The sequence below is a fragment of the Aptenodytes forsteri genome, unplaced genomic scaffold (assembly GCF_000699145.1).
Source record: "Aptenodytes forsteri isolate BGI_AS27 unplaced genomic scaffold, ASM69914v1 Scaffold426, whole genome shotgun sequence".
NCBI classification, from domain to species: Eukaryota; Metazoa; Chordata; class Aves; order Sphenisciformes; family Spheniscidae; genus Aptenodytes; species Aptenodytes forsteri.
Window position 1 is genome coordinate 1253 of NW_008794010.1, and position 15714 is coordinate 16966.

The window sequence follows — 15714 nt, forward strand, 5'->3', positions numbered from 1 at the left end:
ACAAATCGGGGGCATGTTAAAATACTGAAGAAATTAATTCTTTGAGTTCATTATTATTGAGGTTCTACATTTAAAGATAACACTGATGTCATGGAGATAATGTGTGTCCTGTGCATGTTTAGTAATATCTGTGTCCTGTGGCTGGTTCATGCTCCACTGTTTATTATCCATCAGGCAGTTGCCTTATCTAATCTAAGACAGGTGAAGTTCTGATCTCTTGCAGTGAAATCACTCATGCATGTTTTGCAGAAGGGACTACAGAGTGTTCACTGAGTACGTAAACTCTAGAAGCCTTATGCTAGAAATGTTACAGGAAGGGAATAATTTTGGTTTTTCTATTGAGGCTGGATATCTTTATCCTGCTGTCTGTCTGCAGCATGCACTAGGGCTTCCAGTCTGAGTTGCTTACCAGTACAGTGAGGTGCCAGGCATCAGTTCCCGAAATTCAATTTTTTCCAGTTAAAAAGCTGGGGAGACTGATATCAAAGGGTGAAAGTAGCTGTCTTTCTGCAGGTGTTTTCCCCAGAATAACTGGGCATCTCATAATTACTTTCTGCAAATAGCTCTAATAAAAGCAAATGAGAAAGAAAACTTGTAATTAACATAACTTCTTGTTGCTGTCTGAGCATACAGTACCTGCTGATGTGAAGCACAAAATCCAAAGCTGAAATACTCAGTCTCTTTCATCTTCATTCTGTATTTTTCTGTTTATGCTTAATTTCTGTGATTTTTCTCTTACAAGAATAAGAAGATGCTATTTGAAAACAATGCAGATAGGTTAATGCTTGAATTTTGTTTAAGGTTTTAATATTTCAAGTAAACAGTGTCCTTTTTAAGACGACTAAACTCTGCAGCAGGTGACTTTCCTTAATAGCATTTGCACATCAATGTCCTGGTTGTCTGATAGGCACATAGCAGAATAACTGCTACAGGATAATGAGGTATGGAGAATTTCTCTCTGTCTTTCCTAGAAGGGCTTAACACAAAGTAGTATCATTCTGGGAAATTTGAGAGATCAGAAAATATTAATAAAAACATTCTTGCTTCTATATCTTTGTGTTCATCTAAGAAAGCCAGGATGTAAATTAATGTGCGTATATTGCCCAGGCTGATGAAAGAGTTTACTTCTGCGCATCTTCCCCTCTCCTCCCCTTCCACCTCAGTGTTGCTGTATGAAACACCACGAACAATACAAATCTGGGAATCCTGCCTCTGAGGTCCCCAGCTGTAGCCACTGGGTCTCCCTTGCACTGCCTTTCTGCCCACCCGTACCTGGGTTCCTCTCAGGCAGACCTGTGTAGCATGGGGCAAAAGAGATCAGTGCTTACCCAGGAGGCTGAGGATGGCAAGACTAGAACTGCGGTGTTAGTCTTTTCCTGCCTTCCTGTGCGATACTGAACCAGACATACTTCCTCTGTTTTATTCTTCAGCTCCTGTTCTCGTTTTGCAGGAGGTGTGTGGGGCTGTATTTGAAGAGTACCATAGGCTTTGAAAAGTTGAGTTTTTCTGTAAGTGAAGTTTCACTTCATCTACTCCCTTCAGCCCCCCCCCGGGCAGTTTCTAACTTCTAAGCTGTTTTTGTATCCTATTCTTCTGTACAAACATCTTGCATTTTTACTCACAGGCATATTGAGAAATGCTGTGAACGTGTCATGTGCGCTGGAAGGTTGGTGGAAAAGCTGGAGAAATCAGTCTGCTTTTAGAAAACTGAACACCTGACCAGCCAGGCTCTCTACTTGCTGGGCTAGATAAGTCCCAGCACCTATAACTTTGTAAACTATTTTTATGCTTGTGCAATAATATCTGCTTAAGTATCCTAAAGTTTCCATGTGTATTTAACACCACTCACTGCCTGCATAGGGTCCTTCTGAGATTCTTTCCCATCTGTGGCGTAGTGTCAAATGGTCTTATGTAGAGAGAATCTTGATAGCCTTGATACTCTCTGTTTACTTATCAACATGCCTTCAGTTAAAAGCTGTGTTCTGGGTTTAGTGGTGCAGGGTATTCCCTCTAGGCCAGTGGTCCAGAAGGATAGCTTTTCATTTGTTACACTGAGGGTTATTACTGTGTTAAGAAGACTAATTGTGAAGCAAGTTTCCTTATCGGGAGGCTTTTGTGGGACTGGTTTTAGATGGTGTTAGTTTCCCAGTGAGTTGCTAGTAGTATTTTTTTCTTTTTTTCCCCCTACCCTTTTTATTTCTCTCCCCATTCTGTCCAAATGTGTGCAAAAACCTAGCTGAAGTGGTCCTTCCGTCCCAGGGGTGCATAGATGACTTCTTTATTAATTTGTACATGCCCTGCTTCGAAGATCTTTGTGTATCCTTTTAGGAACAGATACTATCCTTTTAGGAGTGGTCATATTAAAATTTCATAAATTTATTGAGATCTCCCCATGTGATTTAATTCTTGCTGGTTTTTTTTTCTTTAACTCCCTCCCTCTGAAAGCTTGTTTGCTTGATGATGAGTTATCACTTAAAATGTTTTCTTTCTGTGCCAAAACACTTCAAAGACTTTTCTTATTTTGCATTTGTTTTTTTTTTAAAGTATGAATGGAAAGTATCCTTTCAACTTTCTTTTTGATAGTAAGAGGAATTAACCTTTTCTGAAATCATTCAAGACAGCAATCCCTAATTGTCCTTCAAGGCTTTTTCTATACTTTTTCCAATTTGACTTGAATGTGCCTGATGTAGACCTGTGTTCAGTATTCCAGATGAAAAAAAATTGCTGTGCTGCTTATTTTGTAATTTTTTAAATTTTTTTTGGTAAATTTTTTTGGTGTGTATGGAATGTGTTTGATCTGGAGAACTTAACTAAATGAATATATATTTCTTCCTATAAAAGGCCAGTTCACTGGGGGAGGGGGAGTTAATCACTGTCAGAATAATACCAGAACAGAATAGTATCATCACTTCGTCAAAGTTATATTTATTACATTATATAATCAGTATAGAATGGATTTGAAAATATGTAAATTGTGGTATAACAAATGCTTTAAATGTTGGGATTTAATAAAACTTTATTCGCTTATCAAGAAAGATGCCTCTAATGACCTTTTATTTTGTACCAATGTTTATTGTAGCAGTATATGCTGAATAGTTTTAACACACGAATTCTATTTACCAACAAAAAGCTACTGACAATAAATCTGACTAGTTTTGGAAAATCTTACACCCACACTGCTAAGTGAGGCATGGTGGAAAGTGGGAAAGGTAAGGCCACTATTAAATTTGCCTGATGCCTACTAGGGGGAAGAAGTGCAGGCTGAAGAGATGTGGATGTGATGCAGAGAAAAGAACCACTGCAAAGGCAGAGAAAGGATACTAAGAGATGTTTTGTGGTTTGGGTTGGGTTTTTTTTTGGGGGGGGGGAAGGAGCAGGAGAAAATGAGTGGTTTGTGATTCTCAATTTTGATACTTAAGCTTTGGAGTAGAGAAAGGGATGTTCTGTGTTTGAATGGTCTACATAAGAGATGCTAGAAATCTTCACAGGTGGAGAGGTTCATTGAGGATTTGTATCCACATTTGTTTGCTTTCCAAATAAGAAAAAACCCTGTTTTGTAAATTTGGAGAATAAGAAATTCTAGCCACTGTTAAATAGTTTTGTGTGCTGAAGCTATGAATTTTTTTTCCTATGTTGAGAGACATACGCGTTATGAAATGTTGAAAGAGCATTAACATTGCAAAAATAAATTCTTACTTGATTTAAGAAAGGATAAATTCTTTAGTTCTTCCCTTTTCCCTGCAAGTATGTTATAAGCATGTAAGATGCAATATTATACCATTGCCTCTAAGGGTCTGATTTTTCAGCTGGGCGTTAATATGATGTGGTATGAATGAACTGGCATCCTAAACAGTGTGCAGTTAGTTTTGTGTCTGTTGAATCTGCTTACCAGACTACCAGACCCACTACCCCATCTTCTAGGAAGATGCAGGGAATTAATTCCTGCTGTATATTCACAGCCGTGAGTATACAATATTGACAGTGCCAGACATAAATTCATGACAAGAACTGTTTTGTTTTCGTTGCAAACTCTGGTCTGCAAGCAATGGGTAGAGTCATGCACTGACAAGAAAAGAATGTTGAATAATTGATCATGAAGGGAATTCTGTTTAGAATGGGCAATGAATGAGGTGAATCAGAGTTAAGTACTCTGGAAGCTTCCTCATTCTCCTTTCCCCCATAATAATACTGTACCAGGAAGTGTATGAGTAAGGAAGGTGATTTACAGTTATGGTCACAGCTCTAAAAGCATGGCCTTTAAATGGTAACCAGTTCAATGATGATCACTTTCATAATTAATATCTTCTATTCATTGTTTTATTGTTTTAAGAAATTCTTGTTTCTCTGCCAGAGGTCTGTCCCCTGAGGGTGGAACTATGTAAACAGTTGATTCAATGTTCAGCATCTCAACAGTTATCCGCCATAAATGGCGCAAGTGTCTTTTCCATAGGCCTCTTGATGTGGTTAGTCTAAGTGAGGGGGTTAAAATCCTCTTTCAGAGGAAAACAACAGCAATTTATTTTGACTTTCCTTCTTTATTTCCAGGGATAATGGCCTTTTAATGTGCTTTTTTTCCCTAATGCTTCTCTTTTTTTTCTTTTTTTTTTTTTTTGTAATATTGCAGAATTGTGTTGCTGCACCTGGGTTCTGAGTTTCATTTAATCATGATCATTTTGAAGCAGTCAGTTCTGCATTAATGCTGCAACTTATCACAGTGCCCTAGAGTAAAAAACATCCAAAGAATGTGAAACATCTGCTTGGTGTTCCTTAGGGTGAAAGGTTTCCTTGAGGGATGCATACACACAGTACAATTCCATCCTAGTGCAGCATGCTCAGGATTGAAGCTGCAGGTTATAAATTAAAGATCAGCAAAATGTCACTTAGATTTGAATTGAAAGGAGAGTAAGCAGATGGTAGATACCTGTGCATCCTCTGCAGCAGTAATTTACTTGAGGTTTAACAGCCTGGAGTTACTACAACAACATAATTTCCCAGGGAGAATCCCAACCTTTTGAGTTACTTTTGTTCCAGAGCAGTTGGTTTGTATTTCTCAGCTCTGTAAGGGCCTGATTTTGTGGACACCTGGCACATCCATACCTTTGTTTAGTCAAGATTTATTTCAACTTTCATGGAACTATTTGTTAAGTAATGTTAAGAATGGGTCTGTGTTTGTGGGATCAGGGCTTAAATAGCTTCCCCTATGCAATGCTTTGCAGTCCCTTATAGTTCTTGATTCCCTGCCAGCTCAGGGCTGTATCTTCTCACATCTGTTGTTACATGTCCACCGCAGACAATTTCACTTGTTCACTGTTGGCAGAATGTTTTGGATTGCTATGTGCATTTAAGACATTTTCCACAACTTTATTTTAGGTTGCCTTTATCACAGTTGCAACACACTGTAGTCTTCCTCCTCCTTGGAGTTTGTAGTCTTCAAATGTTTGTAGAGTGTTATCTCTCTCAGTTGCTCCGTTTAATGGCAGTCTAGGGATAGGCATGTTTACTCAGCAATTTCGTCCTCCAATTTTCAGGAGAGTGTGTTTTTTCTTTGTACTCTTGTTCTTTTGTCCTGTGACACATTGCACTGGCTCCTTTTTGCTGTCTTGTTGCACTAAGAGTATGGTCTTGATTGGCAGTTGTGTCCAGTTGTTGGCCAGGAGTCTCAGTACTTGCAGCTTTATGGTTATACATGCCTGCTGTATTTAACTTTTTCCATTCCTTTCTCTTTAGTCTACCTGTAGTTGTACACACTGTTGTAACAACATTGTTCAGCGGTTAACAGAAAGAAGTGGTTTCATGGGAAGGTTCTTCAAAACTGTGTGGTCTGTTGTTCCCTAATACCTTTAAAGGGCAGATTTCCTCGGATGGTGAATGGCTCTTGTGGTGTGGGAGTCACCTGGGGTTGTATGGTGGTCTACCTCTCTCTTGCCTTTCTAATTTCATTGCTTTTGTTTCATGAAATCAGCTTCCTAATTCCTAAGCCCCATTCTCAATATGGGACAGGCCAAGGCCCATCTTTTCAAGAACAAGGCCAGTGTCCTTCAACAGCTTTTAATTTATGCTATTGAAAGGTGTGTTTCATTTGGACTAGTATAATGTCCAATGAATCATGAGGTTTGTTTGGTTGACTTCTGACTTATTTTCTGATAGGTATGGAGAACTAACTGATTACATTTGCTGACTTGTGATTTTACTTCAGAAATCCCTACTGATCTTTCATTGAAGGGATTTTTTTTAAATGCGCTCAGTAATGAATCTGATAAAATGCAAGTGAAAAGTTATAGAACACAAAGACAAACAAACAGCTATTCAGTGGTGTGTGGAGGACAAAAGTAGTACTGGTGACAGGGATGCCAAAGATACATGGGAGCTGTAAGATGTGAGATGTTAAGGTTTGTTTAAAAAAAAAAAAAAAAAATTAAAAGTTAAAGGTTCTTAGACGTAGGGCCAGGCACTTCAAAAAAGGTCTTCTGTTTTTTCTTGTCTTTAACAAGCAAAAGAAGTACTGCTGTTGGTCATACTAGTTTAAATCTTACTAAGATCATAGGCTCACTTGAGGAGTAATCCCATGCTCTTGAAGTTAAGGTATTTTTCTTATGACTAGGAAGTGCAGATTCTTATTCTTAATTTACTTACTTCTTTTTAAGTTCGCTGGTTTGGGTGTGCTTAGCTGGAAAAGTATTGAAAGTAGGACTTTCTCAAAAAATGACTAATTTTTAGTGACTTACGTAACTGTATGCAGTTTGCCAGACTGATCTATCAAACAGTTTTATACTTACTAGAAAGTATACTTTACTATATAGTAAAGTATACTAGTAAGCTTTCAAATGTGTATGTATCAGTGTCCCGGGGCATTTAGAATGTGGTATTTATTCCTCAAAAGCTCCCAGCTTGCTTTTGCTTCTAAACTTGAGTGTGACATTAAGTTGGAATTAGGGTTGTGTTTTCCAACAGTTTAGTAAGTTGGAGCATTGAGTATGAAGTGTTGGCACTCACCAAATCTCCCCTAATTAATTCCTCATCATTTGCACTGGTGTAAGCAACTGCAAGATGTATCACTGTAGAAAGACGGTATATATACTCGTTAGAAGTGGAGAATGCATGTGGCATATTTTGGTATAGTAGTGAATCCTGTCATTGCTGAGTGGTTGGCAGATGGATTGTAGTCCTTCAGTGTGTTAGGCTCAGGTGGGCTATATGTAGCTAGTGGAGAGCCATTCACCATCAGTTATTTTACCACTATTCTACCTTCTATTGCCGACAGCCCACAGATGTTGTATAGACTGTTCTCCGTGTCTTTCAAGGCAGAAAAAGATTATATTGTGGCTTTTGTTTGTTTGTTTGGGTTTTTTTGTTCGCAGAATATACCCCAGAGGAGTTTTGGGATTGATTATGACAGTGACTGCTTTGTCAAGGATGGGAGACCTTTCCGCTACATCTCAGGTAGCATTCACTACTCACGGGTGCCCCGGTATTACTGGAGAGACCGCTTGTTGAAGATGAAGATGGCAGGACTTGATGCCATTCAAACGTAAGTAGTTGTTGACTTTCAAAGTGATTTGTAGTCCTGGGAAATGTATGAGAAGTAGTTCAGTGGAATGCTACCATTGTTACTTGGTTTATTAATTTTTAAGTAATAGGTGAGAAACCTCCGGAGAAGTGAAGGGTGGTACAGGATGACCTCTAAGAGCATAGACTGGGACAACTGAGCAGGTTGCAACTGATGGTCCACTTCCCTGCTGATAGGCAACACCTCTTGCTTCACAACCCAGGGTGCAAATATGACCTGAAATAAATTGTTGCACTGTGAACTTTGGCAACTATGAAACAGTTGTATGTGTTCTGCCTCTGCCAAGGGCATCCTAATCTCTGGTCAAAAGGCAGACGAGGTGAGGGGGGACAATAACCTCTTAATACAGCCTAGGTTATATCGCCCTGAAGCCTTGAAAATACTGGCAATGGCTGCAGTAATATTTAAAGCTATTTCACCCGGAGTGTTTAAATTTAGAAAAATGGTTGGGGAGTAGGTGTACTTTAAAAAAAAAAAAAAAAAAAAAAAGTCAGTTTAAACAGCTTTCAGTTGCGTGTACCAAACCTTTAGTCCATCTTTCTTGTCTTTCCTACCTGGCTGTGTACTTATTACAACAGATGAGGCACAGATTAAAAAAAATGCAGCTTACTCTTATTTTTGCCAAAGCTTCCTTGACAAGGGGAGAGGAGTGGCAGAAAAATGTAAGGCACAGTCTTTTCAAGCAATGGTTGTAATTCCCAGACATGTTTGTTTTTCTTTCCTGAATCGTTACTAAGCTTAGAGCTTCTCTTTGAAACAGCCTGCTTGTGTGCTATGGACTGCCAGACAGTGTTGGTTCAGGCAGTGCGGAGCCTGTAGGCCAGGGCACTTTGCTCAGCGGGAGTGTTGGTACCATCTCTCCTTCCCCTCCCTTGAAATCTGTATTTTGTTTGACCTGCAAGTTGCAGGGTTGCCTTGTACACTTGGGGATGTGATTAGTAAGGGTTAGTATGTGAAGAACAGATGGCAGGGAAGGAAAAGAAGTTGCTTTTTTTTCAAATTTAGGGTTCTCTATTCTTTTGTATGTCTTAAAACTCTTCCCTGTGTTGTGATGTAGTAGTGACTTTTTGTTTGGTGAGTGTTTTTTGTTGTTTTCTAAGAAAGCAAGCAAGTTCTATCTTCCCTCACATAAGAACAATGAGATTAAGTAACACACTTGCTCAGGACAGAGTTGCTGGAATTGCCCATATAATTATTTTTTTCTGCAATAAAAGTAATCTTAAATGGACCTGAAAATTATACCTTTTGATGTCTGGCTTGAAGATCAGCCTGGGTCCTGATAGTGGCTCTGTGACTCCTACGATCTGTAGTGTCTCATACTTCCCTTATGTCTCTGATTTATTTTCCTCCTCCTCGCAACACCCATATATCTTCAGTGCCCTCTGTTAATTTCCAGCTTTTTCAAGCTGTCCCTTCCTTTTTTTCTTTGAAATTTCCTGTTCATGTCCCTGCTGCATCACTGGTCTTTTGAGAGAGGAATCTTTTCTTTCCTATTCCCCCCCTCGCTGTTGTTTAATGGCAGAATTGCTGTAAGGCTGGGGTTTTTTTTCCTGTTGCTTCCTTCTTCCTTTGTAATCTCCTGCTAACAAGGTGTTTTTTTTCCTTCTTATTTTCCTTTTTTTCACTTGCTGAGATCTCTTACTCTGTGCTTTACTGTTTTGCATTAATGTCCTGCTGTGCAGGAAGGAGTGGAGATTGTCTTGTGTTGCTGGTGTTGACTGGTCTCTCTTGGTCTTAGGAGAGCTGAGTTGTTTCTGTTCAGGCACAGAAGGTATGGTATAGCTAGCAAGTGTTGCCCTGTGGTTACGTGACCTATGGCCTTAGGTGTTGTTGCTGGATCACTGATGACAGGTAACAGGTTTTTTACAGCCTCCTTTTCTTTTTGTAGAGCAGACTGGGATTCTTTAACTTTCTTCCCCATCATTGGTTACCTTTGGATTTTTTCTACTATGGTGAAAGATAGTTCCTAAATGTGTATCTTATAAGCAGAAAGTACCCCTGTGCCTTGCATTTTCTACAAGAATCAAATCCATGCATCTTTCCATTTGACACTGATCGATCTCTCTCTCGATGCTAAAAAAAACCCAACAAAAAACCACCCACCAAAACCCTTTTGTTTTTCTTTGAAGTTTGCAGATAATTAAGCCTTACTGCTCTTGATTATTTAAGATAAAGCAATAAATTTTCGTGTTACCCCAAACAACTCTGCTGTGATTTTGTGTGGTTTTGGTGAAAATGGAAATTGGTCTAGATGATTATTAGTTGTGTTTTTGTTTGTTTTCTTCTGCCTACTCTTTCCTGGATCAGTAAAACTATTAGCAAGGGACTGAGATACCAGTTGTGTGAAGTTGTTCTGGAATGGGCAGCAGCACTGCCAGACCTTCTGGCAGAATGTGGTAGCTGGACTCCCAACCTTGGGGCCATCTCTGAAGACTGTGATTTTGCTGCTTGGGGTTTTTCCTCATGAGACAGGGAAAGGTCTTGCTATAATTTGAAATATGGGAGCCTTCCTTGTTCTTATCAAGGTGCTCCCAGTGAGGCTTACCACTTCAAGGGAAACAGGATCCTTTTATTACAGGATTGTCCTTGTAAATACCTTGTGGTCCAAGCAAGCCAGACCTGCTCTCCTTCCTGTTCTCTGCAGCCTCATTTCCAAAAGACTCGCTATGCCTTGATGCATCATTCAGCTAATGACTGAGTCAGCAGCTCATCTGGGACTCTTGAATGGGTGAAGTCAGTATATGTATATAACCATCTTCACCTGGAAACATGTTAAGCAATAACAGAATATGAGAAAACAGGTGATGGGAAGCTTGAGCTTACATTAAAGCTTAAAATATCAAGGCCTAAACCTTCCAAATAGCAGGCTGAAATTTGATGTTGTGGTTGTTGTGACATCCCAGAAGATGATGGAGGCGTACCTAGGAGCTCTACTCCCGGCCTCAGCAGGTAGCACGCAGAGGCATCTGGTCACACAAGGGTAACTGTCCTTGTTTTCAGTTCCTGAAATGTGTAAGCCAACTAGAAACGAATGCTATCAAAGACATCTGGAAAGGACTGAAAGTTAGTGGTTTGTTTTGGTTTTTTGGCATGGAGGAGATAAACAATTAACCACTAGATGGGGCTAAATATTTGCAGGATTTACAGATCAGTGGAGACACTTCCTGGAAGAATCGGCAGTTACCTTACAGGGTCATAGAAAGTTAAAGAATGTTGAGTGTTTTATTTGTTTTACTGTATTTGTTGACTACTGAGCAGAAAACTGTAAACCTGTAGAAACTCCCTCTAAGAAAGAGCTGCTGCTTAGCATATCTATTAAATTGTGCTTATTTTTAAATTACTTTTTCCAAAGACTCATAATTGTGTAATTTAACTAGCATGTATAAAATGCTGCTCTATTATTTATGAAATTAGTACAAGCTATTTAATTTTACACTATTAAAAAAAACCCCAACTGGTACTACAGAGAGAATTATGCTGCACACTAAGGTAGCTGAAGTGTGGGGGTTTTTGCCTGTTGACATCTCTCTGAAATAGGAGAGGAAAACTGTGACTTTTAAAGAAAAGGAAGGTTATAGGATAAAGCTCAGAAATTGTATGTAAATGGAGAGTAAATGCTATTACTCAAATACAGAAGAAACACCACGTTTCAAGTTTGAAAAAGGAATGTGGCATTCCTTCATAAATTCATTATTCTGTAGCTAAAGCAGTACAGCATTAACAACTGTCTATAAATTTGTACAATGGTATAAAGGAATTATACTTGCTAATAATAACAATTTCAAGGTAAAATGATTTAATTTGAGGATGTTGCTAGCTGTAGAAATTATACTGGGGTATTAAAGTGTATTAGTAACAATTATTAGACCAGTGTTTAAAATACATTTGTATCATGATTCATTCTGTAAGAAAGCATTTCACATAATTTTTTTTCTTCACTTTCTTCCCTTCTTCTCCACTAAAATCTGCTTTTTTTCTGGCCTTGTGGGGAAGCATGGGACATAAATTAAAACTGTTTCTGGAAGAATTTTTCTATCTTCTTCCATCTTGAGCGTAAAGGAGCTGGAGAAACCCTTTTGTCCTCACATCAGATGCTATTAAGCATATTTAGACCTTCAGACTTGTTTCTAGAACAAGTTCATAAAACTCTCCAATGAGTATATTTTTGTAACTAACAGGTTACAAGGTGTAGTTAAATTACAGATAGAATGCTTTTCTCATATTAACCTGTAATTTACTTACCAGTTATAAAGAACTTGTTCGGTAGCCTAGAGAGAAAGGAGTATAAGCAGTCACTGTATTTCTGTAGTATTATTTTAGGCAGTGAGAAACTGTTACGAAGTTAATATCTAGTTGTCTTTATTTAGCTCAAAAAGGTGCAGCTCTCTGCTAGAAGCATTTTTCAGTGAATGAGTTGCTACATCAACATGCCTGTTAATTCCTCCCAGAAAGAGCTTTGTCTCTTACTGCAGTGTCATGTTGGTGATTCACAGTCAGATGGTATTTTTCAGTGGTACCTGCAGACCCTTTTCCTATTAATACCACTTCCGTATGTCGTCTTTCTCATTTTGTATTTTTTGCCTTTTCCTATGCAAGAGAGAATTAAAAAGTGGTAACTCTTAATTCCTTGTTGATATCGGACTATGTTGCTCATTAGTTAAGAGCATTTAGAATCCTGATTATGTTCACTGACGGATTTGCAACTGCTCCCCATTTGCAAAGCGTGCTGTGCATTATATCACCCAGATGTCAATAAAAGCTTTGGATATAGTTAGACCTACCAAAGTGACTTGGGATACTCCTCAAAATATCCCATTGCTTTCCCAGCAAATTGTGGGTTGTTCTTTTGTAGTTAATTTTTATTCTATGTTAATGTTACACCAACTAGCCTCTAATTTTTTTTTCCCCTTCTTTGCTTATAGGGATGTCATAGAGCAAAGTACCAAAAGTCTTGCTAAGTCAAGAGACATCACCTTTTTTCCTTTTCTCTAATCCTCTAGGCAAGTTTTCCTGTGAACAAATGGAGTTAGGTTTATCTGTCCTTGACAAATCTGTAGTCACATATATATAACTTAAAAGAATTCTGTATTTCTAAGCAATAGTTTTGAAAATAACATAGCTGTTATGGCTTAGAGCAAACTAAAATTGTTCTGCAGTGATAACCTGGATAATGGTATATGGAACAGGGAAAGCAAGCACAATATGATGCTCTGGTATTGGCTTCTTTGAGGTAGGTTGGTCATTTGTTTGTTTTAAATAGTTTTCTTCTTTATCTACTTTGATCTTAAATGTTACCAATCAGCTTGCTTCTCTGCTTGAAATTTAGACCAAGTGCACGAAACTAAATTAACATTGAATGTATTTTCACATGGTTCGTCTATTAATTAAATGCACATTTAGTTTGTTCTACAAGTGAGTTAATCATGTGCTTCGGAAACAATTAGAGCAGGTTGACAAAGAAATAAAATATACTACATAGAGGGGAAAATCTGCATTTTGATGCATGAGTGCATTGGTTTGACTCCATCCTGGCGTAAAAATTTTAAGCTTTACCTTTTCAAACAGAGGCTTAAGATTTTGGCATTTGTGAGGCTATAATATTAACCAATGTTTCTGAAAGATTATAATTTTTGTATTTGATGTTCGTGTGCACGTATGTGAGTGTGGCCATTTCAGTAGTGTGCTCATATGAGGGTTCCTGTTTTTCTTGCTTATTGAAAGCAGTGTTTTCTGCGCTTTCTTTCCCTCTTGGGTAGTTCTTACAAAACTAATTCTGGAACATATAAACAAACCCAGACAGTAAGAAAAGTGTTGCCTGAGAGGATCTTCACTTGACTAGCCACAGTTTTGGTTTTACAAATTTTTCTCAAATTTGTTCTCTCTGGAACAGTGGCAACAGTTTTCTTAGAGGAATTACAAACCTATGTGCAAAAAGGTAAATGCATGGAGAATGAGTTTTCCCATTCTCTTGAATCCTTGCTCAGGCTGTACTCATCCCTAATTTTAATGTCTGTCTATGCTACGACTGCCACTTAGTACTATCCCAAGCCAAAACTCTCATGGTTGTCAAGCACAGGCCATAAGCTACAACACTGCATAGTAGCTGGTAGATAACGTGTTTCTTTGTTGTCTTGCAACCAAGTGTATTTTTTTATCTTCTGTGAGATGCTCTGTGGTGAGGTTGTGGTTTCCTAAGTCCTGGAAGTAGCAGAGAGGTGTTCTCTGAAACGGTTATCGGCTTGTTTGGCAGCTTTATTACTTGGTTGAAATGAAGTTTTATTTTGTCCAGGCTCCTGGGCACCTTAGCATCCTCTAACTTGACCGTTCTTCCCATGCTGGTTTTCCAGAACCTGCATTGCTCCTGGTCAATGAAAACTTTCAGGACCTAGATGCAATACCATTTGAGGCTTGGACATTTTTAAGTTCTTTGTAGTGGCAGCAGCATGGGCCTGTCAGCCTAGTTGGTATTTCCTGTGCAAACTGGGTGATCCATTAACAAAAGGTCATGCGCTGTTTTGGGCAAGCTTGTTCTTGACCGCCTTCTTAGTGAGTGGCTTACAGTATTCATCTCTTCACAAACCTCCCACCACTATACAACTGGCAGCTGACTTGCTAACTTCAAAACTGTTAACTACTTAAATTTTGGAACAGACATCATGGTTTCAAAATGGCACTACCAAAATCTGTTCTTGCATTGATACAGACTCCTGCAGACATACTGCAGAGTACTAAGCCTTATTTCAGTATTAATTTTAACACCTTTTGCCATATGAAGTACCTCACAGAAGAAGGGCCCTAGAGTTATTCTTGTATTTTACTGATCTGAAGACTGGTTCAGCATTACAGATCTCTGGGGCGTGTAGCGCAAACAGTTGTTATTCAGAGTTCTGGTTTACTCTCAGTTTCCTAATAGAAGGTGATCTTCTTTCTTCACAGGTATGTGCCGTGGAACTACCACGAACCCCAGCTGGGCATGTATGATTTTTCTGGTGACAAAGATCTAGAGTATTTCTTGCAGCTTGCTAACGACACTGGTTTGCTGGTTATCCTGAGAGCTGGACCTTACATCTGTGCAGAATGGGACATGGTACAGCCTTTTGTAGCAGTTATCTCACTTCTAGGTTAAATCTAATGCAAGTATTTCTGTCTTAAAGTAGACAAACATACCTGGTATATCCTTGGACAAGACTCTTAGTTTAGCGTGTTAAAATCCATGCATCCTACGTGACTTCTTACAATGCAAGCTTTGTGTTTGTTTTTTCATTAGGAATTACCTGTAGAAAATCAATCTTCAGGTCTCAGTATATGTTTTGGTAACAGGCTAAATTGTTCTTACATTTCCTAAAAATGGTCACTGAAGTGATTCCTTTTCTTTTCCCAGGGAGGTCTTCCTGCATGGCTGTTGGAGAAGAAATCTATTGTTCTCAGGTCTTCTGATTCAGGTAGAGGCATCAAAAAGGACTAGCAAAAATACACTTTAGCAGCAAGGCAACTTGCTGTTTGAGGCCATTACTAGATAACTTAAGCTGAAATATGAATTATCTTGTGAGTAAAATCTTCAGTACTTTTAATTAGAAGTGTGCATTCAAGAAGGATGTAGAACGAACAAAGTAGGGTAGAAAGTTTCCAAGGCATTGACAGGTTTCATGAAAACTGGTGCCAAGAGAGAAATCCTTGTCACCATTGAGGAAAAGACAGGTAGCTCTCAGCTTTGAGTTTTTCGGTTTTGCAACGGCCAACTGGCCACTCATTGTGGGGGTCCTTCCTGGCTGGTCAGTGTGCATATAGTTCCAGAACTAGTTATAGCATTCTTATATGCTGCCTGGTCGTGGACCGGACATGGGTCTGGTTGGGGCCGGTCTTGTTCAATATCTTTATCAATGATCTGGATGAGGGCATCGAGTGCACCCTCAGTAAGTTTGCAGACGACACCAAGTTGGGCAGGAGTGTTGATCTGCTCGAGGGTAGGAAGGCTCTGCAGAGGGACCTGGACAGGCTGGATCGATGGGCCGAGGCCAACTGTATGAGATTAATAAGGCCAAGTGCTGGGTCCTGCACTTCAGCCACAACAACCCCATGCAACGCTACAGGCTTGGGGAAGAGTGGCTGGAAAGCTGCCTGGCGGAAAAGGACCTGGGGGTGTTGGT

General features: G+C 39.1%; 1 protein-coding gene across 1 annotated transcript in view; it reads left to right on the forward strand.

The window, feature by feature from the left end:
• Positions 1-7349: 7349 nt before the first annotated feature.
• GLB1 (galactosidase beta 1) overlaps positions 7350-15714 on the forward strand; it is a gene marked incomplete at its 5' end in the record, with an annotated part of 35421 nt that continues 27056 nt past the window's right edge. Inside the window, 3 exons of the mRNA XM_009290450.2 lie at positions 7350-7528; positions 14504-14654; positions 14949-15009. Of these exons, the coding sequence (XP_009288725.1) occupies positions 7350-7528; positions 14504-14654; positions 14949-15009 (391 nt within the window). The remainder of the gene's footprint in view (positions 7529-14503; positions 14655-14948; positions 15010-15714) is intronic.